This window comes from Penicillium brevicompactum (genome assembly GCF_028827555.1).
Source record: "Penicillium brevicompactum strain IBT 35665 chromosome Unknown utg000001l_segment0_segment0, whole genome shotgun sequence".
Classification (NCBI taxonomy): Eukaryota; Fungi; Ascomycota; class Eurotiomycetes; order Eurotiales; family Aspergillaceae; genus Penicillium; species Penicillium brevicompactum.
The window spans coordinates 1,243,449-1,269,894 of record NW_026623203.1 but is presented as its reverse complement, the minus strand read 5'-3'; the positions used below and the strand labels follow the sequence as shown (position 1 = coordinate 1,269,894).

General features: G+C 47.1%; 6 protein-coding genes across 6 annotated transcripts; 4 read left to right on the top strand and 2 right to left on the bottom strand.

Annotated features, from left to right (window-relative positions):
- Nucleotides 1–1,241: 1,241 nt before the first annotated feature.
- Nucleotides 1,242–1,451, top strand: N7506_000262 (uncharacterized protein; the record flags this gene model as incomplete). The annotated part of the gene is made up of 1 exon (XM_056949558.1): nucleotides 1,242–1,451. One exon carries the CDS (start codon nucleotides 1,242–1,244, stop codon nucleotides 1,449–1,451), a length of 210 nt encoding a protein of 69 aa, XP_056815473.1.
- Nucleotides 1,452–6,930: 5,479 nt separating this feature from the next.
- On the top strand, nucleotides 6,931–7,699 carry N7506_000261 (uncharacterized protein; the record flags this gene model as incomplete). The annotated part of the gene is made up of 2 exons (XM_056949557.1): nucleotides 6,931–6,987; nucleotides 7,043–7,699. The coding sequence occupies 2 exons, from the start codon at nucleotides 6,931–6,933 to the stop codon at nucleotides 7,697–7,699; spliced, it is 714 nt and encodes a 237-aa protein (XP_056815472.1).
- A 7,872-nt stretch (nucleotides 7,700–15,571) lies between these two features.
- Nucleotides 15,572–16,163, top strand: N7506_000260 (uncharacterized protein; the record flags this gene model as incomplete). Its single annotated transcript, XM_056949556.1, has 2 exons — nucleotides 15,572–15,697; nucleotides 15,750–16,163. The coding sequence occupies 2 exons, from the start codon at nucleotides 15,572–15,574 to the stop codon at nucleotides 16,161–16,163; spliced, it is 540 nt and encodes a 179-aa protein (XP_056815471.1).
- Nucleotides 16,164–19,344: 3,181 nt separating this feature from the next.
- Nucleotides 19,345–19,734, bottom strand: N7506_000259 (uncharacterized protein; the record flags this gene model as incomplete). Its single annotated transcript, XM_056949555.1, has 1 exon — nucleotides 19,345–19,734. One exon carries the CDS (start codon nucleotides 19,732–19,734, stop codon nucleotides 19,345–19,347), a length of 390 nt encoding a protein of 129 aa, XP_056815470.1.
- Nucleotides 19,735–21,864: 2,130 nt separating this feature from the next.
- Nucleotides 21,865–22,576, bottom strand: N7506_000258 (uncharacterized protein; the record flags this gene model as incomplete). Its single annotated transcript, XM_056949554.1, has 2 exons — nucleotides 21,865–22,392; nucleotides 22,430–22,576. Coding segments are annotated over 2 exons (675 nt in total), but the record flags the coding sequence as incomplete, so codon positions are not given.
- Nucleotides 22,577–23,193: 617 nt separating this feature from the next.
- N7506_000257 (uncharacterized protein) lies at nucleotides 23,194–25,381 on the top strand (the record flags this gene model as incomplete). The annotated part of the gene is made up of 3 exons (XM_056949553.1): nucleotides 23,194–23,689; nucleotides 23,777–24,114; nucleotides 24,176–25,381. The coding sequence occupies 3 exons, from the start codon at nucleotides 23,194–23,196 to the stop codon at nucleotides 25,379–25,381; spliced, it is 2,040 nt and encodes a 679-aa protein (XP_056815468.1).
- Nucleotides 25,382–26,446: the final 1,065 nt, after the last annotated feature.

Here is a 26,446-nt window from a genome sequence, read left to right as displayed (position 1 = left end):
GCTAGTTAACTGTATTGCCAGCCTCCACAAAAATGAGCCGGACCCACCGTTATGTCATCCAGTTTCCGACTGTCGACGATCGATGGATCGGTAAGGTCTCGTACGTAGCAATGGATTATCACTAAACAGCTGTTCCTCTAAATACCTCCGTCCGCCTGTTATATACATACCCAGACTCAGGGGCTTGCTTCTTAGTAAGCTTCTCTTGTGGATCCTGTCCAAAACGGGCTTAGTGGTAAACTACCACTGACACCGACATGTGATGATAATGCGGGGTCAACTTTCGTGGGCAAGAATCCGCCAGCAATTCTTCATCATTGATCACAAACGAATAACCTGATCCCGATATTGGTCGAGAAAGAAATCGTCCTTCAGGATTCCAATGCAGAACATAAGCGTCGACAAAGCTTGTGCAATGGAGCTTTTGCAGTGTACCCACCCCTTTCTTGAGGAAAGAGGTGTTGTGACATGAGGTTGGTGCAGATCAGGAACCAAGCCGCACCGTCGGAATTAAGTCCGAGGTATCAATATGGACAACCCAAGTTGATTTCCAATCAACTTGGCTCATTGCTGTATATATAGGCTCATGTATCCCTCTGGAAGAACAAGTCAATCCATACCTCTGAACAACAACAAGAGGTCTTTCTAAACACTCATGGGCCGAATCCCCCAATGCTGCTTACTCTGGTTCCCTACTTCGGGTATGGGACAAATTCTCTGGTAGTCACCCAGATCAATCAGAAAGAATGCAGACTCGTTTGCCTCGGGAGCGGTTGGGCTCACAAGAAAGTCGAAAAGAATACCTAGGTACACACGCCGACTATCAAATATGGGAGCCGACACCATTCATATCATTTTCTGCGTCGGAATCGAGCTTATCAAGGTTTATGTCCAGGCGAAAGGGGCCAAGCTTCCCTAGAACACTTACGGCTATAAATTCAAACGTTCGTATCGCCTATGGTCTACCAAATGTCAAAATGGAATCAGAATTGAAATATTATGAAGTGCAAGACCCATATAGGAGGGCTTATTCTTATTAAAAAGACGAATATCTTTGTCTTTGGGAGGTTACGCCCGATGAGGTTGTAACACACTGGGACTGGGACGTCCTCGTTGAAAATGATCATTGGTAAGAGGACGAGATACTACCGGCATTTAAGGAGCATAACGATCGCCTTTTGCGCAGAAGTCGAATTAAAGCGACAATTGATATGTCAACACTTGAAAGTGTTTTGCCCAGTATGCTCCCTGGCTCAGTCGACAGAGACGCACTGTCTGGGTCGTATCTGGACCATTCGAGCCAATCAAACCCATTATCCAATGAGCATTGGATTCCCTCGAGCGAGGAGGAAAATTGGCAGTTCGAAGACGATTATTGGGACACGGACGATGAAGCAGATGAATCCAACGCAATTGATGACGCATATAAGATTCTGGAAGGCGACTGGTGAAAGACGATCCTTGCAGAACAAGAAATGGCAGATATTAAGTTGCCAGGTATTATGCCTTACCTTCTAGCCTGGCCCTCCATGAAACAGTAGGTTTATTAAGATGATTGTGTTAGCTTCCGCCATATCAGTACAGATCGTCAAGCAGAGAGAGCTATGGCTGACGGGCTGAGTATTATGATAAGCGGGTTCATGAGTAATCTGCAGGTACAGTACGCAAGTAATGTAAGCCACTATTTTGCAAGGTCTGGCGCCAATCAAGACCCCCGGCTCGTCATTTGGGCGTAGGAGTGGCGTCACGTTGCTAGATCTTGATTAGGCGTACTGGGTGCTAGTATGAAGGGTGCTACTATGAAAAAAATCCAGGCTAAGGATTTGATCATTTTCTTGATTGGTATATTGAAACATTTGGACCTAAAGAGGAGAGTTCTGAAGGTCATTTCCGGCACGCAGGCCTAACAATCGAATATCTAGAAAGCAGACTTGACTAGACTTTTCTGAGTGCGACACTTGCGTGCCGATAAATGGATTTTTCTATCCCATCTGCAAATTCCAATCGATGTCTTGGAAAGGAATTATACAATCAACATTGGTTTCGTGATTGTGCCTGAGGTGTGTCCACATAGCGTTGTCAGAATCGTAGCTGCGGTGATCGTTGATACTAGAGCTACAACCAAAGCAATACCATGTATGATTGTGCCCATCATTTTCTCCAGCGCGACCGGGACGACTGATGAAACTAGCATGGGAGCGACGAATATGCTCGATCGCTTCTCGTAGATCAAAATCTTGATTGTGTTCCGTGCATGTCAAAGTCTGCATGTTGAAACCTGTTTACGGCAGTCCTAAAACAATGTTGGCATGATATATTGCGATGAACGGCTAGATCCTCACCTCTCAGGTATTCAAAGAATCCACGCAGTTCTCGTCAATGCTGGAACGAGTAATTAATTGCCTCAATAAGATAAATGTACAGAAATTTGGTACAGTATGGTCTGGAAGTTAAATAATTCTTTATCTGAGCGTATTTCTCTTACGTCATGATATTGTACACGTCATCAAAATCATGCGCGACAATTAGCAGCTTATGATTTTTGCGATCGAGGTTGTGAGCACATGACAGCTCAATCACTTTCCTGAGCCTGTGTGTTTGAATGTGTACTTTGACATTACATGATCCCACCCTTATCACCTACAGTCACAAATTGATCATTCGCCAAGGCAGAAATAAAAATGCCAGCGAGTTTCCTGAATCTTCCTGCTGAACTCCGCAATGAGATATACAAGTACAGCAATATTCGAAATTGGCTTCCATGTTTTACGAAGAAAAACTATCCCAAGCCCCACTGCCAAGACGATGGCTAAACCGACTAGGCCTGTTTAGGCTAGGCCACAGTTCATTCTTGTTTCGAACCGTCTTGACGTAAGGTACAGAACATGGCACGAAAGGCCCCGGTTACTCCTTTATTCTGAGAAAGAAAAGAAATTTCAGAAACCTCCAGACAAGCCAGCGGGTGTTACCATAGGCTCTTGCAATCTGACAGTTGATACTTTTATTAGATATAAGCTTCTTTCTGAATACTACTATACCTACTACATTCAGAAGCTATGTATTTTGGTAAACATCATAGAACCTAAACTGCTAGACATATTATCGAATCGCATTACCGCAAGAGAAACAGCCGTTCATCCTTGCGATAACAGAATTTGTCGACCCGCCAGATTTTAATTTTAATTTTTTTACTATCGACAAGCAAGCATCTGCCTAGGCAGTTAAATAGGGAAAAGTCCTACTTTCTGCTAAAGAGGCGCGAGAAGATTATGCGCCTACGATGTCTGCCAGGTTTGATAAGTCGCTTTGAGTTTTGTGGGGTTATGTCAGGGGTTTCCTTAGAGAAATTGAAGATCAAGACACGGCCTGACGAACAGCCGATTGCGATATTTGAAGATATGGTTGATCTTGAGAAAGCGGTCGGCCGACACTCCGAGGGCAACCAAAGAAAGTTTTCTCCTTGATAGGTTATCCAGGTGCGGTCATCATTCAAGCCGTACCCTGTTTGATGTGGAAGGGGAGCCGAACGGCCAAGGGATGTCTTCATAGGGGAAAGATTTTCAAGATTGAATGTGTGAACACTAGTATGCAGATGATTCAAATCGACTTTGTCAAATTGAACATCCTCAGGAGAATTAGCAGCAAGGGTTGATGTGCACTGGCCAGTGACCGGGTCCCAGATCCTGACCGTCTGATCAGCTGATCCTGATGCCAGTCGGCTTCCATCCGGCGACCAGGCAATTGAAAAGACGGAGCTGCTATGCTCCTTGAGGGTTAATGTGCACTGGCCAGTGACCGGGTCCCAGATCCTGACCGTCTGATCATCTGACCTTGATGCGAGTCGGCTTCCATCCGGCGACCAGGCAACTGACATAACGATTTTGCTATGCCCTTCGAGGGTTGATGTGCACTGGCCAGTGACTGGGTCCCAGATCCTGACTGTTTGATCAGCTGATCCTGATGCGAGTCGGCTTCCATCCGGCGACCAGGCAACTGATCTGATGTAGTCGCTATGCCCCTCAAGTGTTTGAAGGCACGAACTCCAATCCTCTTCCATCACTGACTCATTCACAAGCCAGCCTGGTCTCTCTGTTTGATAGCAAATTTTAGTTATGCTCTGCGTTGGACTAAAGATTAGCGAAGAGCTGTATACTTGAAGGGGGCCGCTCTCCGTCGCCATCCTATGGTATCGGATAAATCGAGACGCATCACCGACTCGCTTCAAAAGTGCCTGTGAAATGCCTTTTTTGACCTATAGCGCCTACTTTTTAGCAATTAAAACCCGTCGGTGTAAATGTGACCGCTAACCTGGAGTAAGCTATCAAGCTTGACTATCGCCGCTATGCCTTCAGAAAGGCTTCTTAGAAGGCTGAGGGCTTCGATCCAATGGAGATATTTCTGCCGGAAAAAATAATCCACGGCGCCACCTTCTTGGAGGCCCTGATCGGTGTTTAGGCTAGAATCACAATCCTTCAGGTGGTCGACCCAATAGACACACGAGTATCGTGCTATTGCCAATGGATCCGGATTACGCTCTCTGACTCGTTCAATTGGAAATCCAGGATGTTTGATATTGTAGATATCGCGTTGAAGTGTCTCGGATATGGCCTGCAGAGACCGAAAAAGATTTCCAGGTGTTTGGCTTTGACGCCCTGGGGGAAAACCAAAAATCTCTCGTTTGATGCATCTTTAAGCAGAAAGTCCGTTGCGGATTGGTGAACAAGAGAGACTGTACGGCCACGGAGGCTCAGAAAAGAACCACAGTCCGCAATCAAATCTGTCAGATCTTGGTCTTTTCTGGAGACATGATCAGGTATTTTGACCAAGGCTGGTAGTTCATCAAGAGTAATGGGCCGGTACACAATAGCGACGACGGCTAAGGTACGCTTGCAAAGCTCTGCATCTTCTGCATCCTCTCCGTCTCTAATATGCTCCATCATCCGCTCATACAGGGGATTCAGCCCTGCTGGAAAGGTATTCAGCAGTTTATTGGCGTTTCGCGCTTTTCCTTTCTTGAGCTGCTCGCAGACCAATGCCACCCAGAGGAAAGTACCATGTGCGTTAGACAACAAATGGCAGCGAACCGCTTCAAGAAGTTCCTCGTCGAATTTCTTCAGCTTTGCCAATATCTGAACCTTGTGGTGAATGTAGATGGTCACGGCTTCGGAGATGAAGTTTTCGTTCAACTCCAGACAAAGCCTTATTTTTCCATCCGCAGTATCAAGAGACTGTTCGATGTCCTTCCAGTTACGACTGGAGACAATCCATTTGACGTTTGGATTCGCCGATGAATCTTCGGACACGAAATCGAGAAGTAGGGGTAGGCCGTGGGTGCATTCGTCGAGTCCATCAATAATTAGATAAGTGCGCTGTAAGAGCGGATCTTTCAGGATATCGATGAAGATCCTTGATAATGCGTACCACGAATTGACACCATCAAAGAGCTGTTTCCCAGATTTATCGTAGTCTTTTTGTATATGTGTGATCAGGGCTGGCTGCTGATCGAGAATCAGAGAAAGTAACCCGCGTAAAACCGCCGTAGCGTTATTAAGATCAGGTATAGCGGCCTGGCAGAAGAAGAACGATATCGTGGTTGTATCCTCAGCAGTTGACGCAGTCAGCTCATTGATGATTCCGCACAGTAACATCGTCTTGCCCTTTCCAGGATCGCCCTTGATCCAAAGCAGCTGGCTCTCTGGGTCATTTTGCCACTGCTTAAAATCGTCATGATCGAGGATCCAGCGATAAGAGTTTTTCAAAAGTCCACCCTTGTCGTTCTCAATGCGATCTTTATCGTCGCATGGATTCGTTACTCGCAAGTGCTTTAGGCATTCTTGGTCTACTAAGTTGCTATCAGCCACACTCTCCTGGAATTCTGTAGCTTTTAAACGTACCATCTTTGGGGCCAAATTGTGCACTGATGCTGCCATAATTTGCTACCACTTGCATTCCATGATTGGAACCGCTAAATGTATTGTTAGATGACATGACGGTAGTCAGAAGGGGGCTGGAAGGCGAGTTTGAAGAAGTTGCGAAGCAATGGGTAGCTGAGTATTCTCAGCTCAGCGCTTCCTAGAATCAGGTGACTGGCTTGTTGACGCTGAACCCCGCACTCGGGGGTTTTTATCCTCGTCACCTTCGCCAATATATTTACTTAGCAGCCTACCAAAAATCTTGCCAACCTGTAGGCAAGTAGCACTAGAGAAGATACTTTCTCTATCACGGCATGGCTCGCCTATTCTACTATCATGAGTCCAGAGCGGCACCAATATTGTCGACATGCTAGCTAATGGCACCAGCCACGGCTGTTCCCGGGGTTTTCGATTCTACTCAAATATTGCGGTAACCCAGCGCCATTACTAGACTGGCAACGGTCGGGTGATACTGTGGGATCTTCCAGCTCGAATAGAATGTTGGTGGTGATAGAATGAGGGCTGCATCCAGCGGCATGGGCCATCTGAGACGTGGTGAAGAAATTGCTTAGTGTCATATGGCGAATTCTCTGGTAGAAGAAGGCAGATTTTGAGCCATTTTGTGCGTGGTTGGTGGCTGGTGACGTTGAAGGTGATGTGGTGGGCTGCAATTACATGGCTTTGGACGGTGGATGAGAATAGAAAATGGCGCGACGCTACGACCTTGGTGTATCTGTCTTGTCAGGTAATTTACATTTCCATTCTGACAAGCAGGGATGATTTGTAATCTAGCCTAATTAGGCCTAGGCGTTGTCACCATCGTCTTGGCGGTGGGGCTGAAGATAGTTTCTCTGCGTAAAACATGGAAGCCAATTACGAATACTGCTGTATAAGAATCTACTCGCAATCGTCCTTGGTTTGGACGGGAAGTTTCTAGAATTTAGTTCGACTACACGGGTAACTTACGGGGCCGTATTCGTCCAATGTTCCGTACCATACATCAAAACTGCTCGGGACAATGACGATCTGCAACTTAGCCGAATCTGGCCTAGGTGGTTTCACTATCATCTTGGCGGTGGGGCTTCTGATAGTTTCTCTGTGTAAAACATGGAAGCCAATTTCGAATATAGCTGTATCTCGTCGTGTGTAGAGATCCTATTAATCCTTGGAGCAAAGGATATAAGCTTGCGTCGCATATCCTCTCCACAAACACAACGATCCTTCACGAGACCAGCCCACTGCTCTATGGCAACAACTGCTTTGATCTCTCGTCATCGAGACCTATACGTGTACCCGAATTCCTCGATACTATAAGCTTGGTGAACGCTTCTAATCTTCATTGTATCCGCATCCGCTTTCCTGAATTTCGCGACGTTGGAGAAGAGGTCAGCCTTGAGGAAGAAAGCCTGCGCACTTCAACAAAGATCCAGGAATACTGTACTGACCTCAAACGTATCACAGGGACTGGTCCAAGCACATATTGGATGGGGATTCAACTATCAGTCGAAAGACCTCCAGTTCACGATAGGACATTAGATTTGGCTGATACTAACTTCAGAGCTATCACATCACTGCAAGACATTGTCATGGAAGTTTATGATGAAGGCCTGAACTATTCTATTATAGGGAAAATGAAGAGTTATGGGTGGGCACTCAGGACAGTGGAGCTCGTGGAAGAGGAGGAATGGGACAAAGATAGAACTTGGGATGAAATTGAAGATGATTATTATCTTTACAGCGACGACGACGATGATAATGATGATGACTACGATATTGAACGACAGTGACTTCTGGAGAAGGGCAGCAGACTAAGCATCATTCTGGTATTATCTTTTCAAAAGGAAACAAATTCGGTGTGTTAACTCGCGGCACAGGTCTGACGCTGAAAGGTAACCCAATCGAAAATCCAAAAATGAAGAGGAAAGGAAAAAAAGAAAACGGATTTTTCAACGCCAATGAAATTCATATTATACATCATCAAGAATGGGTATTACATTTTTGACAGTTTCGGCCCAGACACGGATATTCTGTACAAATGTGCGAGCAATTCCCAGGCATGACCCGTTACCAAGGAAGAATCCTGGATTTTGGTCCTTATGTATGTGCTCAAGGTCGAAGCTATCCGACAGCGTCACATCACACGCTTGCCGGAATGCTGCTTTAACTGTATCATCCGACACAATTGATGCAAATCACTCACCATACTCTTTGACACTTACGTCTCTGAAACCGGGTTTTCCTGATATGGACTCTTCGGAATGCGTTGGAATACTCCGTCAAGTACAATCTAACGCTTGTGATTTGTTATTCAAGGAAAAAACCGACCAAGGTATCATAATCATCGAGCTCGTCCCTCGTCTAAGTGAGCGTGACCGTGATCAAATTGAGCATGAGTTAGCTCGAAGTGAGCATGGCTTTCGAAGTGCGCTTGCCAACCAAAGAAGCTCGGAGGCCCTCCAGGCTCAAATACGGCGGATCCGTACCGGCCGACAATCTCCGCATGAACGATCGAATCCAATTATTTAGCGGACCCTACCACAATTTACTCCGAAATAGGGCGGCAGCTGTCATCTTTCGACGTTCGGTTATGTCAACCGTATCTACTCCAAATTTGGTGCCATTTTCCTTGAAGAAATGTACCAGCCCTCACATAAATCTCTAGCAGAATGGTCTTCGCGCTTCGCTAGATGCTTTGCAAATGCATGCCAAATCTCGTGTTTGCACAAATCCTCTTTGTGAGACGTCTCCCGGGCATGTCTTGGTTCCCCGTGTTTAACTCGAGCGTGAGGAGACCGGAATGAGAATTGTGGCATTTGTGATCGTGACGATTAAGGAATCCTTTAACATTGGGTGAGATGTAATATTTGTTTTTTGATACATCTTGCCATCCATATTTGATGTAGCCGACGAGGAGCGCCGTACATGTCACGCTGAATGTCTTGGCGCAGATTATCCAATACCCAATGCTATCAGATATTCCGATCGAGGCTTTTTGTACTTCGCGTCGTTTGCATACCCCGGCCTCGCCGTTCCATCTCGGCCCAGTTAGAGGGTCGGTAGCTGTCAAATTACACTTTCATATCTTGTAATTAGTATCTGATTGCGGATTAAAATTTTGTTCCTGCTGACGGACCAGTCTCGACCTGCTGTCAGAATAGTTGGTCAAGGACGAATAGCAGTGGTGGGCCATCTTTCGATGAACGTTGTCAAGATGAAATCCAATGCAGCAAAAATCTGGCACAAGACCCAGGACTGGTCGAACGCCGTCCACTACGTGGTCAGTAATCTGGCAGGTTTCGCATCATAGCTAAGATCACGGATCACGCTGCGGTAAGTGCTTACGAGAGCACCCGACTGTATGGCTGGTTCAATTAAATTACGCAGTAAGCTACCATGTGATATTCCTTACAATACATTTCGATGATTTGAAAGGCGCTAATTCAAAGTGAGCCTAGCATGTTTCAAAAGAGGGTTCGAAATAAGAATTTTTGCGAGTCAATGGTGAATCTGATTTCGGTCCATCCTGTATACAGCGATCCTGTATATATAGGATCCTGTAATACAAACGAAGGACACCCTGTACGCACAGACCGAAACCGGACGCCAGGACCGATATACTAAAGCGTGGTTAACATTACCTTCGATATACATTACTTGTGGTTGTGTACCGAGCGGGAGCTAACCGCGTACCGATGGTGGACCCACATACGGGAGGGCCCGAACCCCCTCCCACAGACACCGGAGAAAACCCCACCAGCTTCTCAGTCGAGGACTTCCAGCCTCGCGTACCGATCGAGCCGCTTCCTGAGTCTCGCAAAAGAACACGGGGCGATGGGGCCTTCACACCATTGGAAAGCACAGGCCGGGTTACCACCAGGGAAGTGTGGAAGCTCATCGACAGCCTGAAGTTAATCATCCACCACCAAACTGCACTCATCGAATCCACTAAGGCCGAGATCGAGGAGGTCAAACACGACCAGAATGTCCTTCGTGACCAGAATGAGAAGCTTCACGAGGAAATCAGAGCTATGCGAGCTCAAATCGAAGCACTCCCACCAGCACCTGCGTCCAGAACATGGGCAACAGTTGCGGCCAGCGGCAACGTTGCTCCTCCCCAACAAACCGACTCAAGGCCCGACAAGGACCTGAACTGCGTTCGTATTAGCACCCAACGATCATTTGTGGATCCAGCGGACAACAATAACAGCGATGGAAACACCTTCGGCCGATACCTTCCCACAGATTCCGCTAACAAACACATCCGCACCGCGTTGATGAATGCTCCAACAACTCAGGACGCCCAGGTCGCCGGGATTGGCACAACCAAGACAGGCTACGTGATTCGTTTCAAGGACACCGAGTCGGCCGAGCTGGCCCGCAATAACACCGGATGGTTGAATGAACTAGGAAACAATACGAAAATGGTGAAACCACGATTCGGCATCGTCGTGCATCGCACCCCAACAGAACATTTCAATTTGGAGAGTGCAAACACTCAGGCCATTGAGAAAATCATGGACGAAAACGGCCTCACGGGACAGGGCTTCCAAATCGAGGAGGTGGCCTGGCTCAAAAAGAAGGACAAGATATTAGGGAAATTCGCATCGCTTGGCATCTGGTTCGACTCAGCGGAGGGAGCCGAACGCATCCTCAACAACGGTCTTTTGGTGGGCCAGAGATACATTGGTAGTGTGGAACGCCGCGAGATTAAGAAAAAGAGATGCTTCCGATGCCAAAGTTTCGGACACCTAGCGTGGTCATGCAAGGAAACACCACGGTGCGGACATTGTGCTGGCCAACATGAACGGCAACGATGCCCACCGGGCGTCAGAGCGAGATGCCTAGACTGCAGCGGAGAACATGCAACAGGAGACCGACAGTGTGCGACCCCCGCATCTTTCAAACCCCGTCAACCCCGTCAATGTTAGAGACAAACCTACGAGCACTACAGTTGAACATTATGAAATCGGGACCAAGAATGGAGGCCCTCATTAACGATCACCAAAGCCAAAACCTGGATGTACTCCTGATCCAGGAACCGTCCATTACCACCTATCGCACCCACGTCAACCACAGTTCCTGGCGCCTCTACCGTCCGACAACCGACACCGACGCAGCCCGATTTCGCAGCCTGATTTATGTGAATCGGAGGGTCTCTACATCGTCACACCGACAAATCCTGTGCAATCACCCAGATGTCGCTGCTATCAAGATCTGGACATCTGACTTCCAAATCCTTTTCTTCTCCGTTTACATCCCTTCTGTCCCTCTGTGCACGGACGCCGAAGCTTCAGCAGAACCCGCACTCACAGCAATTCAAAACACAATCACAACCGCCCTACGAGACAAGCAACGACCCACGAACATCGTTCTCAGCGGAGACTTCAACCGCCATCACCCAATGTGGAGCGGCAATCACATCCAACCACGGTTTATCGAAGACGCTAGCGACCTGATCACGTTCTTTCAAGCGAACAGTCTCCACAGCTGCTTGCCTCGGGGAACTGCAACCTACTGGTCGCTAAGCGACCCAGGGAGGAATTCCACCATCGACCAAACAGTAACGGATCGGCCAGCGCTACTAATCAAATGTCACCTTTACCACGAAAACTACGGATCCGACCACCGCGCCACGTATTCCGAATGGAATCTCCAAGCCCACAACAAGCAAGCAACGCAGACAAGGAAGGCCTACGAACGTGCAGACTGGAACAAGATAGGCGAGGGGGTGGTACAGCGAGTCGGCCCGGCCAAAGAGATTAAAACTCGACCAGCACTGGACGAGGCTGTCAAAACCCTCACGGAGGTAACAACAGCAACAGTAAATGAGTTGACACCTGACACACGCCCAACACCATACTCCAAACGGTGGTTCACGCCGGACCTCAAAGTTCAACAAACCAATGTCAATCAACTACGTCGGAGGTGGCAGGTGAACTGCGGAGTGCTCGGGCGAGACCATCCCAATTCCACCGCTGCCTTCCAAGAGATGCAACAAAGCCGACGAGCGTGGACTCGAACCATTGAGAAAGCCAAAGCGTCACATTGGAGGCAATTTCTAGACGAAGCCGGGGAAGGGAAACTATGGAAAGCGGCCACCTACATGAAACCGCGGGAGTCCTGGGGGTGCGTCCCGGCACTGCAGGTCGATGACCAAGAGCTTGTCGAGAACGAAGACAAGGCGCAGGCTTTCCTAGATTCCTTCTTCCCTGAAATGGATACACCCGAAACCAACTCGACAACATCGGCACCACTGGAGCTCCCGTGGCAGCCTCTCACCACCCCAGAGATTGAACGATCGCTCAAAGCCGCAAAGGGGACCACCGCACCAGGCGAAGACAAATTGCCGATGCTCGTGTGGAAGCAGTTATGGGTACACCTGAAAGATAACATTACCGGGATTTTCAACGCATCACTAAGTCTGGGGTACCACCCGAAACAATGGCGGAACGCAAAAATCGTGGTGCTGCGGAAACCCGGGAAGCCAGACTACTCGCTCCCGGGGGCCTACCGTCCAATCTCACTCCTCAACACGCTAGGAAAGCTTCTCGAGGCTGTGATAGCCCGAAGACTCTCATATCTCGCAGAAAAACATAGGCTGCTACCAGACACTCAATTTGGTGGACGGCCAGGAAGAACCACCGAACAGGCCCTGCTGGTGCTGTCAAACGCAATCGACCGAGCATGGTACAAACACAAAGTGGTGACTCTTGTCTCCTTTGATCTGAAAGGAGCCTTCAACGGAGTTCAACAGGCAAGTCTCAATACATGCCTGCGAGCCAAGGGAATCCCAGCCACAGCCAGAAAATGGATAGCGAGCTTCATGAGCGACCGGTACGCCAGCATAGGATTTGACGACTACCGCACGGAGGTAGCACCGCTAGAAAATGCGGGACTGGCACAAGGGTCCCCTCTCTCCCCTATTCTCTTTGCGTTCTTCAACGCTGACCTAGTGGATCAACCCGTCACTCTGCGCGGTGGCGCCTCGGCATTCATCGACGACTATTTCCGCTGGAGAGTGGGCCGCTCAACGGAGGAGAATTTGGCCAAGATACAGTCTGAAGACATCCCCCGCATCGAAACATGGGCACGGAAAACCGGGTCCTGCTTCGCAGCCCAGAAGACCGAGCTCATCCACCTGACCAGAAAGAAAGCCGAGCACTTACAGGGTCAAATAGTCGTGAACGGCACAGCAGTCTCACCCTCTCCCGTAGCCAAGTTACTGGGTGTTAGCTTCGACCAGGAAATGCGATGGAAAGAACACGTGCAGCAAGCGATTAAGCGCGCAACGAAAGTCACTGTTGCTCTCGGCGGGTTACGACATTTGCGCCCAGAACAAATGCGACAGCTCTACCAATCATGCGTCACGCCAGTGCTGGATTACGCATCAACCGTCTGGCACGACCCATTGAGGGACAAAACTCACCTTCGACACCTCAACACAGTGCAGAGAACCTCACTGGTCCGCATCCTGTCGGCGTTCAGAACTGTGGCCACAGCAACCCTAGAAGTAGAAGCTCACATCCTTCCCACTCACCTCCGTCTCCGCCACCGAGCACAACGCACCATTGCAAACCTCCATACGCTGCCGCGGGAACATCCGATCTGGGATACTCTCTCGCGAGCCCAAAAACGTAGAAACAACATCGGGTCGTACGCTCGCTTCCCGCTGGCGGAAGCGCTGAAGACCATGGACCTCGAAAGGCTCAACGAGCTAGAGACAATCGACCCACGGCCACTGCCACCATGGCGCCTCGACCCCTTCGTGGAGATCGAAGTCGGTTCAGACCGAGAAGTAGCAGGAGAGCAAGCCGAGGCCGTCCGCTCAACATCAGACATTGTCGTCTACTCGGATGCCTCAGGACGCGACGGCCATTTAGGGGCCGCTGTAGTAGCATTAAACGTGGACATGGAGATGGTTGAGTCCCAACATATCCAGGTTGGACCGATGGACCGCTGGTCGGTGCATGTAGCGGAGCTAATAGGCATCTATCACGCGGTCGGCACCGTGTTCAAGATGGCCCACCAGCAACCAATACCGGAAGGTCGACAAACTGCGACAATTCTCTGTGACAGTAGGTCTGCCTTACAAGCAATCAAGAGCACAAGAAACAAGTCGGGACAACGGATCGTTCACGCGATCCACCAAGCCGCGACCGAGGTCAAAACAGCAGGTATCGCACTGCGCCTCCAGTGGGTGCCAGGACATTGTGACAATCCCGGCAACGACGCTGCAGACCGAATGGCAAAGCACGCCGCCAGCCCCGGCAAATCCCACCCCTTCCGCCCACTACTCACAAGAGAGAAGGCTTTTGTCCGTGGCAAGATTGCCGCTCAGTGGGAGCAGGAATGGAGAACATCCACCAAAGGCGGTCATCTGAGGAAAATAGACGATACTTTACCGGCGACGCACACCAGGAAGCTGTACGGAAGCCTAGCCAGGGGGAGGGCGTACCTGCTGACGCAGCTGCGCACGGGCCACAACTGGCTGTCCACCCACCGCAAGAAGATTGGTTACGGAGACGACGACCGCTGCGACTGCGGTGCGCAAGAAACAGTCACCCATGTCCTTGTGGACTGTCCGAGGCTGGTGGAGTTGCGAAGAAATCTGAGGAGAGAAGTGGGAGACGCGTTTAACAGCGTATCGAGCCTGCTGGGAGGCTCAAAACAAGGTGAAAAAGGTAAACCAGACACCGTCTCGCGAGCCAAAACGGTACAGGCCGTGCTGGACTTTGCTGAGGCGTCACAACGGTTTCGCAGTCGCGCGCCACGGGGGCAGCCTAACAATGGGAGCGGCAATTAGGCCACGAGAGGCCTTGACGAGGCTCTAAGTTCGTTTTTAGGAAGTGGATCACTCTACATGTACGTACAGGGATATATAAAGTTGAGGTAGCCTGCATATCGCTTTTCATTGCGAGGGGTCAGGGTAAATGAAACACACACACACACACACACTCCTGTATACAGCAACATCAACCGAAATAACGCATCTTGGCTAGATCGGATATAACAGTGAATTAAAAGTACATGCGGTCGGGTTCCTTTCACCTTGAAGTCGTTTCGAACCTAGCAATAAGATAATGCATGTTTCGGTGAACCAACAAGTAAACCTCATCCATCGTTCCGACAAATAGAACACCCGATTTATTTAGGCTTGAACAACATGTTTGTTTAAATCAAACTGAGTTTGCTTGAGCGCGGGCCCGTATTTGTGCATTTACCTTTAAACAGGTCACAGCGTCCCAGATCCCCAAAAATGAACACCGGAGAATCAAATGAACTACCCACCAAGAACCTTGGCCCATCCATTTAACAAAAGTGGGTCTCATCAAGATCATTCCGCTCAATGAGGGCATTAATATTCTTCAGCAGATCAACATCCAAAGTTTGCATATGCACCTTTGTCAGGTCCTGAACCCCTCTGATAAGTACTGGTTGGTACTCACGTTGAACTTGTGGATTACAGGTCGGGCAACAAGATCCATTTCTTTCTGCGTGTGTGTACTACCATCATGACTAGGAATGCACATCAGGCTCGGCATTAGGAACATGGCGCGCGATAGTGGTTAGTTGCTCATCACAATTTAGCACGGTCGTTTGGTATAAAGAGGTTCCCATGCCCAAGCACAGAATCAATTACCCAGCGACCTACTCTAAGAATGGACGGTCCTCATAACGAGCTTGCAACGAAAGTTGATCACGATGAAGGCGGAGGGAGCGACTCGCCGAGAACTATCAATGCGCCGACGGTATTCCCAGCGGGAGAAGACCATGGCCAGCAGCTGGTAAGCAACGACTCTGCCCGCTGTGCAGCTGTGGACTAACTCTAGGCTAAAGCCATCGCATCTACAGCTGCCCCAAAACGAGGCACAGGCCTCAGACGCCGAGCCATTCCAGCCGCTGGTCGAGGAGCTGAAGCGACTGAATCCAGATGACCCGCAACTGGCGCACCAGGCTGCCCAGATCGTGAGATTTTACCGACGATTGTATGAGTCCTATGTCGCAAAAGAGTCCGAGATCCAACGTTTTGAGAGCGCGAATGGGGAACTCCGCACTGCAAACATTCAATTGTGCCAAGAACGTGAATATCTGAGAAGTAGATATGCCAAGCAAGCACAAGATCTGGCCTATTTCAGTCATGCCTTTGATAATCTTGGCACGGGTATCGGTAGGCTCCTAAAGAGCTCAAAGGGCTGCACCCCGGAACCGATGTGTGATACATCTACGAAAGTGAACGAGGAAGGTTTCTAAAATGTTGTCCCTAAGGTTCTGGTTATGTAGCATACGAGATAGTGCTCAAATTGACGAACGATCGCACATAATGCAATGTACTCTCAAAGGCCAGAATGTGCTTTCAATAAGCATAATTGTTCTTGGCGTTAAAGCTCAAGATTTCGAGGCAGAGTTTCCCTTTTTGGTGCCCTTGTCATTTCTTCTAGGGTAAGGGCCGTTCTTTCGCACAGGAGCGTGCTTCTTGTTCAAGTAACAAGCTCCTGGCTGATGATAGATTGCATGACTTCTGTAGAAAGTTTTACAATCGATCAAGTAAGCAAGCCTCGTAGTCAACACAAGGAAAAAACCAACAAGGCTATTTAAAGAGCTTTAGTAGTGGGCTTTCGCAAGTGGATGGGTATTATACATGTACGTAAAGGCATCCCTCTTCCGCATCATTCGACGTTTCTCTTTTGCCAGCTGCCAGAAAGCGGAATGTGGCCCCCACCCACGAGTGCAGCTAGCACAGAGCCAAATAGCATAACTATTAGCGCTAGCGCTCTCAAAGACACACACAAAGCGACTTTTGATCTATGGTATAGCTTTGTGGTATCGAGTGTCGACTTTGTTGAGAATCTTTGATGAATATCCTTTTTCATCTCTCTCGTGCGAATTACTGAATCGTTAGAGATTGTCTTTTAGTGTTGCTATTGAAGTTCACAAGAAACATACTATAGTGCAGAAGAGCAATACTTTGGCGGCTGTATTGATTGCCTGTGACCATTGACAATTAGAAGTGCGGAACCTATGAGATAAAGACACCGATGAGCGTAGCTTTATAAGTTACTGCATAGATCGCTTTTGCCCCCGCCTCAACGGTGTTTGAGCCAGCTATCGGGTTGGTATTATTGGGAATTCCTCATCATTTTACTAATCCCCAAACCAATTCTCACCGAACGACTTCTGGGTATTTGAACAAGAATTTGGGGTTTATATATATCGATTTTCCGTGTGTCATAGAAACGGTCAAGTAAAAATATCATAGGTAGCATTACACAGCACTGAAATTCTTGAACAAATCTTGTCAGTTTACCCCTACCTCAGTAGAAATTCGTCTCATACCCTATCAAACGGCCTTTTGAATACATATCATTGCATATTTCTATTTTCTAAAAGATGACACGATAAATAACCATTCCATGGAGTAGCATCCTTTTTAAATAGTTTTCATGAAGAAAATAAGCACGACCTGGTTGATCTGTTAACCATAATATACTTGTAGGAAAGATCACGGCGAGGATGGTCATCTGTCAACCGAACATTCAATATGCCGATCTTTCAACACCCAGTTTTATCTACCACAGTGTCGTCATTGTTTAACTCGTCATTAACAGCTCCACCTTTAGTTGAGAAGGCAGAAAGCATACTTTGGGATATAGCCCGTGGATAACGCCAGACATATATAGCGCGCTATTCTTTTACGAAAACTTTGCCATCATCATCTTGCACTGGTCCAATAATCTTGCGACAGACATGTACAAGCGTTCTTTAATTGCGTTTTTCTCCCAATCCTTTCGTGGAAGCCGATCCTTCGTGCAACCTCATCAAAACCCCCCTTTGATTTATGCAGTGAACTACCCGATCAACTTCTTGTGAGTGCCAACGAGGCAGATATTAATTGTAGTATGCTGATTATTGAGTCTTCAGCATTCCGTCACCGACCCTTCTGCTGAAATGATGCGTTCTCTACTTCAAGGCTACCGCCCTATTTTCAAGCCCCATAGGCTAGGATGGGAGGCAGAATCACTTCTGCTTCTGACTCCCTCCCAGCAAATGTGCTACTACGATGGTAAATTGTTCGGTGGATATATTGCTCTCTTGATGGACCGTATTCTCGCCGACTGTTGCAAACACAAACACAAACCAGCGTTCACTGCTTACCTCAACACATCGTTCATTCATTCTGTTCCACCTTCAGCGCCAATCCTTCTCCGTGCTTGGCCAGAAAAAGTTGAAGGTCGCAAGATTTATCTGAAAGGATCTGTACGAATCCCGGGAAAAGCACCTCATGACTGGGTCGATGCTATTCAGACAGACGCACTCTTTATCAGGCCAAAACCCTGAACATGAATTGGAACGCGCGTGTCCTTCCCACAGCACGAGTTCTGGCTGGAGAAAATCGTGTTACAAATCATATTTGCCCTTTCGGCAAAGATCAAGTTGTATTGCCATTGGTTCGTGATTAACTAGAGCCACAATCTGTTATCTGAGTATTGCATGGCAACTTAAAAAATGTTCAATGCACTATAGTGCTACTGTATCCCGACAGAAATCAGTGACCAATACTGTAGAGGGTCCAGAATAGTAATATAAAGCTCTCTAACTAACTAAAACCTATAAAACTGGCAATTTTGTAGGACATGCTGACAAAGAGTAATGTGCACCTTTTTTTGTGAGGTGTCTGGTATTGATGTCGTAAGATATTCTGGGAAATACCCAGAAACCCCATCCAGATCCACCATCTTTCTGACATAACCCAATGATATATACAACACCAACAGCAGTATCAGTATCAGTATCAGTAGTAGTATTAGTAGTAGTAGTAGTAGTGGTAGTAGTAGTAGTAGAATTGACCTCTCGCAAAGTTAGGTTCTGAATCAGTACCCACTAAGGCTGAGTACGGATTCCTGTTTTGGTCTAGTTAGGAAATTAACTGGGTAAGAACCCAAATTGCGCAACCTCTAAGCGCACAGATTCGATTCCCGCAGCCAGCGCCCTTGAGAACCCAGAGCAACCAGAAGACGGACTATGATTGGCCGCACAACCAGGTAGCGGAGCTTTCATACGCGCCCCCAGCCAAGCTTTTATGGTTTATGGGGGAGAGTTGGATTCTAAACCACAACCCACTAGGCTGAGTGCGGATTTGTATTTTGGCATAGTGGTGAAATCAACTTTAACGAGAGGTCAGCGTAAATGAATTACACACACATACGCACACACACACACATACTGTACTGTGTACAGTACTGTTATTGATTCCGCTTTATATCTTCTATTCCAATTGTCACCATGCTTTTTTTACTCGGACAAAGATATTCCAAAGACTTCGCGAAACAGAACGTGTTTTGTCAGGGCTCCGAAAGAGATTCGTGCCCTCCATAGGATCTACCATGAATTTGTTAGTCGTCCAATTTGGCATTTTCACTCCGCGGGCAGGTATCTAACCTAATTGAGGGAACTCCGATCTAGATGATTCTTGAGAACGGTCTTGCTGCTGCTGCAGGCGCCCTCCGAGATCAGGAGCCCCATGACGGGTAGGAGGCGATTCGGGATTATCCGAGAGCTTTCTTCGCCGTCGGCGTCGTGTCCGGCGGACGGACACATGGGGAGGCTCTGATAAGGTTCGTTTTGGGACAAGACGTTGCCGCCGGATACCCTTCATCAGCTGATTCTGTTTCCCCCGAAGTGATTCTGGACTTCGGTAGTGACCAAAAGTATTTGAGTACTCATTGGACTTGTCATCCCATGACAAATGCTGGTGCTGCGATAACCAACCCAGAAGATTGACCTCTTCAGCTGAAGACCAGGGGATGTAAATCACTTCCGACATGCCGTAAAGCGCGAATATTCGAGCAGATTATTCAAAAGAAGAAGAGGAAAGGAAAGAGCAGCGATTAGAAAAGGGAGGAATAATAGAAGACAAAAGATCCGGATTTTAATAGGAGTCTAGACGGCATGGCCATTGATTCCATAGAGCAAATGGGAATGATAGAACAATGCTCTATCAAATACCATAGACATAAGATTGTGCCTTTCTTTGATTTCACTATTGCACAAGTCATGACCAAGATCGTTATGGATGACTATGAAGGAAGAAGCCCATGCCCAATTTACCAGTGGGTGCAATGAACAAGGACATGTGTAAAAGCGACCTCGGAGGCATGCTTTGTTTAAACCGACGAGAACTCCGCTTATGCTTCTCATATCAAAATGTACCCAAAACTGGATTGAAACAAATGAAAGTAAAATATACTAAGATGCGCAGGCAATTAATCGCGATACGAAAAACCCTCACAACTCTGCTAGCTGTGCGTTGAACCATTACTGATGATATGATCTAAAGAATAAAACAGTAGAAACCAAAAAGCCGGAATTTACTCAAAAGAACAGCGAAATAAACAGTATGGTGAAAGTTTGCTCCATTGCTTTGCTAGACACTCGAGAATCCGTCTCCACAATGTTGCTATATTCTAGATATAAACTGTCCAGCTCGTTCCACCGAAATTCGACATTTCGAATAAGAAGTCAACGGTACATACTGTAAGACTACATAGTCAATTTCCTCATTGATTGGGACAGGTTTTCACCTTGACAAAGTTTGCATTTGTTGAACCATAGAAAGTCCCTCAAGAAAAACATTCCCTTTTTTTGCCCATCAGCCGTGATATTTGGGTGTGTGTAAGAAGGTGTATCACGGATTGAACGCTCGCACCTCTGAGATTTAACAGGTCTATGGATCTTGAGTCAACCAAATATTTCCGAGGTCACTGTAGAAATTGAAAAAGTTCCACATTTTGCCTGGCCACGAATGGAAATAAATGAGCAGTTTTGATTTCAGATGTGACCCTGCTCGGCCCGAGGGGCCAGAATGAACCAAAGAAAATAGTGCTTGGCTATCGCCAAAGTGGTAGCTCTTGTAGCAGTGGTGACTCTTCAAGAGATCAGTAGCTGTCGGGGGCGGGACAAGTTCATTCCAGTTGAGGGAGGGGAGCAAGTGGACCCTGGTTCATCAAGACCTTGAAACAGCCTTTGCCTGCGAAACCTGCAACACCATTTCTTGTCCGCCCAGAGCAAACCTTTTCTGGCTAGAAAACAATCGTCGCGAAAAGGGTGTCGCATGTGAAAAGCTTCGCTGTACGATTACAGCGCGTAGTAGAGATAATGCAAGCAGCTAAAAAAAAGTACTAGACATTCGGCCCTGTTACATGAGGCCTGAGAGGTCCTATTTCTTTGTGAAATAAAAAGTCAACTGTTGATTAATGATTCTGGGTGTTTTGGCTCTTGGTAGAAGTATCTACATCACTGGACCATGACCCTCACACCTCTACAGCAAATGAAACCTACAGTTGTTGCTCCATGCAATGAAATTGTGTAATCGACTTAACTAGCTATCTGCATTTTCCTGTTGCAATATATTTTCTGGCTTCCCAGCCACATTCTTGACCAGAGCAGGAGGTAACCCTGATTTTTTGGGTTTGTTCTGATTTTTTCTCTGTATGTTCGGTTAATTTGAATGTGTGGACATTTCAAAATATCTTTGGATCCAAAACAGTTAGATATCTAGTATTTAGATGCTTCAATCTGTAGCTCGGAACATATACGCAGCCCTTCTTTGCAGCGAGAAGTAATCAGTCTTCGAGCGACGCGAAACGAGCTCTCAGCATCATTCTCATCGTCACTTTTGTTTGTCGTCAAAAACAACAGCAACACATTCTGATCAGCCATATGAGTAGAGCAACAATGGAAAACACAACGGCTAGCCAAGCTGAAGTCAATGTTTGGGTCCCAAGGCTAGCATGGGCGCCCAATGGGTGTAAGACGCTTTCGATACCGCCAGTTATTAGGCCATATATCACTGTCACACCAATAGACGCACCAGTAACAAAAACCGACGCTAGCTTCATCGAAGTCAGCGGACGAGGTCAAAAGCTACCAAAGTTGAACCTACAATAGACGAGACGACGAGGAATATTTTTCCTTTAGAAACAATTAACAGAAGAACTTGTATAATGATAGTAGTAATAGTGAAGATAAACCCGAGTATGTATGCTAGGATTGTCCATCGTGAGAAATCGTGATAGCCGGCAAGGACTTTATTATCGCTTTTCGGCAACACATCGTTGATCTCCTCGGATGCCGAGCCAAGGATCTTCAGGAGGTTAAACGAAAAGGAAGTACTTGGCTTGGAGCAGTTGCCAAAAGGCCCCGTACTATTCTCGCCCTGGCAATAGCCCCAAAGCCCGACGGCATAATATGCGGGGAGATGCAACCTAAGATCTTTGGATACTGTTTCGAGGCGGTCTCTGGCCTGGTCGGCTTTAGATTGTACCGCAGTGGAGACATGTTCTACTTTATTTGCAGCAATTTGAGTCGCGCTGTTGGCAGCATCGGAAGCTCCACTCGTGACACTGGACATATCCACACCGGCGATGCTCAGTCCTCGGCGTAGGTGGAGATTACTGGGGTCCGGAAAATTGGTCAAGTTTAGCTAAAGATTTGAAATTAGTCGAACGCCAATAAATGACCGATGAACTTGCCTTCATGAAATAAAAGTCCGAGGGAGAGGACGATGATATGCATCCGGCAAACACTATGGCGAGACAAATCAAGCCCGCTACTGAAAAAGCTAAAGGGCAGAACCTCCCCAGAAGTTTCAGTGTGTGCCAGATCATATTTTGTGTTATTGAAAGAAAAAAGTAAATTTGGCTCTAAAGCGTGTGGTGACCGTCTTGCCGGTCGAAAGGGGGTTAGCAGTCTTTATGGGAACTATTACTTGAAAATGGAATGCATTGTGGTGCTCTATAGAAGAGAACAAACCCCCAGAGCCATCAGTTAGGTAAAAAACCTTGTTTTCCATTAGCTTTCATATACTAATGAGACGGTACTGCCCTTTCAATTGGGTTACCCATCAGCTATGAGTCCGTTGAAATACCGGTGCAGATATTTCTTAGAGCTCTTCTGTGTTCATTCTACTCTTAGCCATGTTTTCTAAAGTCAACACTCTCATTGTTAGGATAAAATGAGGCAGCCATACTCTGGAATACACCTGATTTGGAAAGATGAAGGCAACGCATTTTGAAATAATGCAAGTAAATTCAGACTGACGCTGTCCACCTCAAATGTGAGCTTCCCCCTCAGCGAAGTTTCCGCGGATTGTGTGAAAATATTGACAAAGAGTGGAAATATTATAAATATACAACTCCCGAGTCATTCTTTCCGTCTTCATTACTGGCAAGCAAGACTTTGATTCTCAAGAACCTCAACATCCAAGGCAGGAAAGAGGGAGACCATGCCGTCTACTTCCAGTTCAAATAGGGTACCAATCTCGCGCAAGATACGAAAAAAGCGGGCAAAGCAGCGTGAAATTGAAGTAGAGGAGTGCAAACTCTCCATATACCGCAGAAGTTGCTTCCAGGGAACCGCTATCGTTAGACTTAGCGACCTTAAGTCCGACGCAAACTTCAAACGAGACACCAAAAATCATCCAAATATCGCTCGCCTGGAGCAACTCTTTAACTACCATGGATTCCTACGTCTAGATGAAAAATACCACATACCCGTCATGATTGACACGTCCGAGTGGGGAAAACGAGTGAAATGGCAAGACCCGAAAAGCTTAGCACCAGAAGTGCCGCTGCCAGAATTGGAAGTAGCTCACGATTGTCAATTATTTGTACTTGATCACGAGGATGTCGTTGCTGCAGCTCTAAAGAGGTTCGAAGAATTGAATATCGAAGACCGCTGGTGCGTGGTCGACGTCTACGTTACTGAAGCCGAAGAAGCCTGTGAGTGAGTTACATGTCGGTGATGATCGCTTGGATTATGATCAAGACCGGGGAATCAGGGCTTTGTGTATTCTGACTGGAGCTCAGGTGACCAACGTGACGAGCTCATTCGCACCCTCCAGGAGAGTTATTCAAATGACCGATTTCCTCCGGATGGTCGAATTTATCGGAAAATCCGCTCTTACCAAGGATATCCTCACAGACAATCATCAAAGAAGGCAGCGGAGAATTACTGGTGGGCTGTTTTGGAAAGCTCCCCAGGGAGTAGAAAAGGGGGCCGAAGCAGGAAAGGAGATTATCTCAAATCATTACTGAAACACAAATTGTTACGCGAAAGTTTTGATAACCTTCTTCCAGTTGATGGTCTTTGGGACGACATGAATATCGGCGTATTACACAAGCTGATGGCGATGAAGTGTGACGAGGTAATATTGTCCAAAGTTGTTCCTTTACGCTCAATGGCAAGCTAATAACGGTCAATTGTAGCCAATCATATGTTACTTGAGGAAAATAAAAGATACTTTCTACAATCTGGCAGGAAATGACAATAATATTTTGGCAGCCGTTGACGGAGGGACAATCAAGAAAATCAAATCACTGGCGCCAAAAGTTTCCAAAAGAGACCTTGAATTTTTAGAGACGGGAATGGAAAACAAGGATCTGTTTCCTGCTATTGTGGATCCTCAGGATCGTGATCAGATTTTGCGATATCTGCGAAACATTGACTTTCCTATCCCCACCCTAGAGACATTCTTTCAAGACATACTATACCTCGACGTATGTCAGAATGTCATGCGACAATTGTGTATAAACCAGCCGAAGAGGAAGATCAAGCGAAGGAGATATAGCGAGGAGGAAGACAACCAAGAGGAAGAAGCTGAGGGAACAGCTCCTACGATTGACGAAAGTTTGAGAAGCCAATATAACAGTATCCCTGAAGGTGGGCTTATTTCAAGAGCACATATCGAAGTATTGCTAAAAAGAGACCTTTGCGACTTGTGGCGTTTCAGTTTCCAGTATGCGTTTGAGATGACGACAGTTAAGGAGCACCGCCGCCGTGTTCCACGAAAACACGTTGATATTGAGCGTGCAATTAGCCTGGGCCTTCACGAGCGTCATAATAGTTTTGACTTATCGGGCCTCCGGCATCACTTCTTCTGGCTGGCTAGGAATCATGGGTTTGAAATTCCCGCCAACGATGAAAGCCAATTGCAACCCGTTGAACTTCCCCGCGCCATGCGAAGTGATTTTCCACCTGATAATGAAGATGTCGGCCAGGAGAGACGAAGCGGAAAGCCATTTACAGACTCAATAGACCCTGACCGTTTCGCCCTTTCAAGGGAGTCATTGAGAGGTGTTAGCGACTACCAAAGAGTCAGCGCAGCTTTTGTGCGTCGTTCTGTCTTTCTAGCGTTCTTTGCGTACTTTGATGCTGGAATTCCAGACAGTCCGGTTTTATATCCACGAGTTGTGGCAGCCGAGCCAACCCCAGATGAAATGGACATTCTCCTTGCAGATACTGACGCCGTGTGGGGAACAGAGGCAAGAGACCATGGCATGAGCTCAGATGGCGAGTTTGTATGGGCACCATATGCGGGGTCCCCTGGCGTACCCCAAATCCCAATGGAGGATAGAACCACTTATGCGGAGCTAGCTAGCTGGGATCAGCAGTACGGGATCTATCCGTTCTAGCAGGGGAATAAATGGGGAGCCCAAGTAAGGACTCCCCCAGTCTGGATGACGAGAGATTCCAGATAGCCTACATATCTCAACTTCTTCAGTCCGGCCTTACTCACATATCATTGTATCTTAAAAAAGAATAACAGCTGAATGAAGGGCTAAATTGCGCTGAAAACCATGAAGCTATAATCGGGTCGCTCCGAACACCAATAGGCTTAACTCAAGATGATTGGCAAACAGGACTTACCTCGAGCACACATCGCTCGAGAGACAATTCTAATGGAACATCCATTGCAGATATAACCTCCAAGTACCTCAAAGTGCAACATGGAGATTGATAACAGCAGAGCTCAACATTTGCCAACGCCTCAGTTCCGAGAAAGCAGGATATAGATGTCCTCTCGGTTATTGATAATTTGCTAGCCGTCTCACACTCGTGACTAGAATGCGGTTAGACTGCCACTGCAGCACAATCGGTATGTGCAAAAGGAATCGACTGGCCCGAGATGATGAATGTGCCTATCGGAGTACCAATAACCGGACTTGAAGTTGCTTGCACTCGAGACTAGGACCGATCTTAGTCAGCTTGAGCGGTGTCGTCTGAGCTTACCTTCTTATGATTGTTAGACAACCGGGGTCGTCCCGTTTCATAGACACGGTCAACTGACATATGTAGTGCAGAACGATTCAGGTGCTCAAACAAGGATGTATGCTAATGGAGAGGTGTGAAAGCCACGGATAATGGGACCTACAGCTGGATGGCGATTTATAAAGCAGGCCTTTAGGAGTTACTCAATGCCTGTTAGTCACCTCATAGTAAAAGAAGCCAAGTATCCATAAATGACAAAATTATCATAGCGTCGCCTGCGGCCAAGCTGTTGTTAATTATATTCACTCAGGAGCTTCGGTACGTGCAGCAAAGTATTACTAGCAGCCCAAATTAGACTACTTCGCCAAATGTTCAGGGAGCTCGAAGATTACCTACATACTGCACTGCTAGTAACTATATTGCCTAGAATTGCATTTGAAGGAATCATTGGGTTTATTTGTTGGAATTTGATATTTGGTAAAGTAATA